The following is a 3,380-nucleotide window of genomic DNA, read 5'->3' as shown; positions in this document are numbered from 1 at the left end:
CCCGTATGGAAGCGGGGGCGGGCGAAGGCGCGGGGAATCGGGTCCTTTCTTGCTGAAAGGAGGACCTGAGAGCTTTTTCATGAAAGAGGCTCAAGGGCTTTCACTCCGAAGGGATGGATGGATGAAGGCTGGGATGGGGGGAGGTCTGGGGTATCCCTTCCCGAGAGATTTCTTTATTCAGGAGAAAGGATTAATTGGTTTCTGTAAAAGGGGGACTTACATTTTTGGGAACATGGGGGGCTTTCAAGGTGGGGGGTGGTTCTGGCGGGGCTCGAGGGAGGGGGTCATTGGGGAGTGGGGCTTGGCGGGGAGCGGGGCTCTAAGGTCCCCTTTGCTTGACATCGCGGCACCTTCCCCGTGGGTTCCGGGGCTCTGGGTCTGCCCCAGCCCTGTGTGTCCCAGTTTTTTCTCTTTGAAGATGATTATTTTAAGCCTCACCTGGGCAGAGCTAGGAACAGCCATTTCCTTTCCTGAAGCTATGAGGCCCACCTGACCCCCCGCCTCTGACCTGAGCAGGGAAGGGGGTTTAAGGAAGGATGGGGACCTAGGGACCCAGGAAGTGGGCAGTGGTGGGTGAGAAATGGGCAGAGACTGGGTACTTACTGGACATCCTGGGGGGGCCCTCTGGCCCTCGCGGGGGGGCACCAGATTCTGCAGGGAGATTGCTGAGGTTAGGGTGGGCAGGTGCTCCTGGGGTAGGACCTGCGAGGGGGGGGTGTGGGGTCAGGATGTGGGGAGATGTTTCCATATTCCCAGAAGGCAAAACACTAAAGTTTCTGCTTGTCTCGTTGGTTTTGCTTTTTTACTTTCTTTCTCCTTTGTCCTGGATCCCAAGATTCATTTCACTTATCTCTCCTCCTCTTTTTGCAAAAAGGGAAACTGAGGCTATGGACAGGTTGGCTGTAAATATCTACATCTAGGAGGAAAAGATGATGGAAAGGCATACTGAATTTGGAATCGAAAGACCTTGGTTCAAGGTTGCCTCCGTGGGCATGGTAACCTTGGACCAAAGTGCTTCCCCTTGTTTGGGCCTTGACTTTCTCATCTATAAAATGGGAGAGGGCCCCCCTGCCTCGCAGGGTTGCTGCGAGACCAGACGTGTCCAAAGAACTTTGCAAAAGGGAATACTCATGAAGTGCAGTCTTCACTCCTGTAGATGGGTCCCTACCCTCTTCCCTGCCTACATCAAGGGTGTTGGCTAGCCCATGGGGTGCCTTTGTAGGAATTAGAAAAGGCACTTCCTCTGGAATGTTCAGCTAGGTTAGGGACTTGAGGTCTTTATTGTGAGAATTAGAAAGAGGCACACTCTTCCCCAGGTGCAGCAGCTCTGCACCGCTGGGCAAGTAGAATGTGGACCAGACTCCAGTGCCCGCCAACCGCAAGGTGCACAACCGCACCTGCCAACCCTTCTCAGCAAGCCCCAGGGGCTCTAAGAGACCCCAAGCTACACACACTCCCAGGGTGCTCCCCATGGAAGCCCACATCCGGGGCTGTTGCCATCTCATTTTCTTTCCTGCTTTGTCTCCACTTCAGGGCCTTTGGGTATACAATCCCCAGAGCCTGTGCCCTAATAGGAAGCATGGAGGAGTTAAGTGATGCCTTCACAAGCCCCCAAGGGCAGGAGTTACTGAGCCCCTCATTCCTTATGTCAGGACCTTGATCAGAGCACTTTTCTCAAGGCCAAGAACAGAAGCATCTGCACACCTGGGCCGCAGTGCCTTTCACAAACTGTTCACACGTGCTGTCTCGGCATCCTCCCGGTACGATTGTGAGGCAGGTCTCCTCCCCACTTACATAAAGACAGCCATGCCCAGAGAAACTAAGGAACTCGCCTAAGGTTTCTCAGCATTTAAGCAGTAGAGCCAGGAACTGAGCCCAGATACAGCTGTCAGCCCTTCACTCCACCACTGCTGAGAAATAAAGCTTCTGAGCCCACAATCTTGTCAAAGCCTTGCCGGGACTGTTGCCCTCCTGCTCTAGTCATAGCAGCCCCTCGTTCTCCCCTTGCCCTCAGCAACCAGCCCTCAGGCCCTGAGGGAAGAGCCACTGTCTCTTACTCAGATTTCATGGGGGGAGGGACCTATGTCAAAGCCCTACTGTTCTGGCCTCTTTACTGCAAGGGCCCCTGGGGAGTGCAGAGTGGGAGCTGAGCCTCCAGTGGGTCAGAGGCCAGGACAGGGGTCAACAAGCAGCTATGTCCTTTCCTGCCCAGATGAGAGTTGAAACAGTGGCCACCATAAAGGACATCAGTGCAGAGGGCTAGTGCCTGAGTGAGGGGCAGGCAAGGTCCACAGTATACCCACAGGAAAATGCAGCAAAGCAGGCGGAAGGAAACTCAGAGACCGCCCTCTGTGGTGCCAAGGTGGAGAGAGGGTAAACCCAGCTGACAGGACTATAGGCTTCTTACAACCTTTCTGTTTGTATCTGTGGTACGGGTGTGTGAGCTTTCACTTGAGGTAAGTGTTCAGTGCTTACAAAAAGAAAGAGAGAGAGAGAGAGAGAGAGAGAGAGAGAGAGAGACTCGCTGGCCCAAACTAATGGTTGTTCCCAAAGTGTGGTTCCTAGACCAGTAGCATCTGCCTTGCCGGGAACTTGTTAGAAATGAGAAAATTCTCAAGCCTCATCCTAAACCTAGTGAATGGAAATTCTAGGGGTAGGCGCCCAACATTGTGTGTTCTAACAAGCTCTTGCGGGCCCCTGAGGCCGGCTGTAGTTTAAGAATCAATGATCTAGTCCAAGTGTGTAGGAAGCCGAGTCCTAGTTGTGGGTCAAGGGCAGGGCTGTGAAAATAATCGTCTCCCAGTCTCGGAATTCCGGACATTTGGAGGCGTCCCCTGCACAACCGTCCACCCCCCTTCCCCTTCTGCCTCCCTGACCCAGGCACGATGCTGCTGCTCCTGCTGGGCCTGCTGGGCCCTGCCGCCTGCTGGGCCCTGGGGCCGGCTCCGGGCTCGGGCTCGACGGAGCTGCGCTCGGCCTTCTCCGCCGCACGCACCACCCCGCTGGAGGGCACATCGGAGATGGCGGTGACCTTCGACAAGGTGTACGTGAACATCGGCGGCGACTTCGACGCGGCCACAGGCCAGTTCCGCTGCCGCGTGCCCGGCGCCTACTTCTTCTCCTTCACCGCTGGCAAGGCCCCACACAAGAGCCTGTCGGTGATGCTGGTGCGCAACCGCGACGAGGTGCAGGCGCTGGCCTTCGACGAGCAGCGGCGGCCGGGCGCGCGGCGCGCTGCCAGCCAGAGCGCCATGCTGCAGCTCGACTACGGCGACACGGTGTGGCTGCGGCTGCACGGCGCCCCGCAGTACGCGCTCGGAGCCCCGGGTGCCACCTTCAGCGGCTACCTGGTGTACGCGGACGCAGACGCGCCTGCGCGC

General features: G+C 56.6%; 1 protein-coding gene across 1 annotated transcript in view; it reads left to right on the top strand.

The window, feature by feature from the left end:
• Positions 1-2,852: 2,852 nt before the first annotated feature.
• The window catches only part of C1QTNF4 (C1q and TNF related 4), a 2,341-nt gene continuing 1,813 nt past the window's right edge, over positions 2,853-3,380 (top strand). Inside the window, exon 1 of the mRNA XM_029915535.1 lies at positions 2,853-3,376. Within this exon, the coding sequence (XP_029771395.1) occupies positions 2,886-3,376 (491 nt within the window). The 5' untranslated portion in view covers positions 2,853-2,885. The remainder of the gene's footprint in view (positions 3,377-3,380) is intronic.

The sequence above is a fragment of the Suricata suricatta genome, chromosome 11 (assembly GCF_006229205.1).
Source record: "Suricata suricatta isolate VVHF042 chromosome 11, meerkat_22Aug2017_6uvM2_HiC, whole genome shotgun sequence".
In the NCBI taxonomy this organism is placed as follows: Eukaryota; Metazoa; Chordata; class Mammalia; order Carnivora; family Herpestidae; genus Suricata; species Suricata suricatta.
This window is presented reverse-complemented; position numbering and strand designations above follow the sequence as displayed.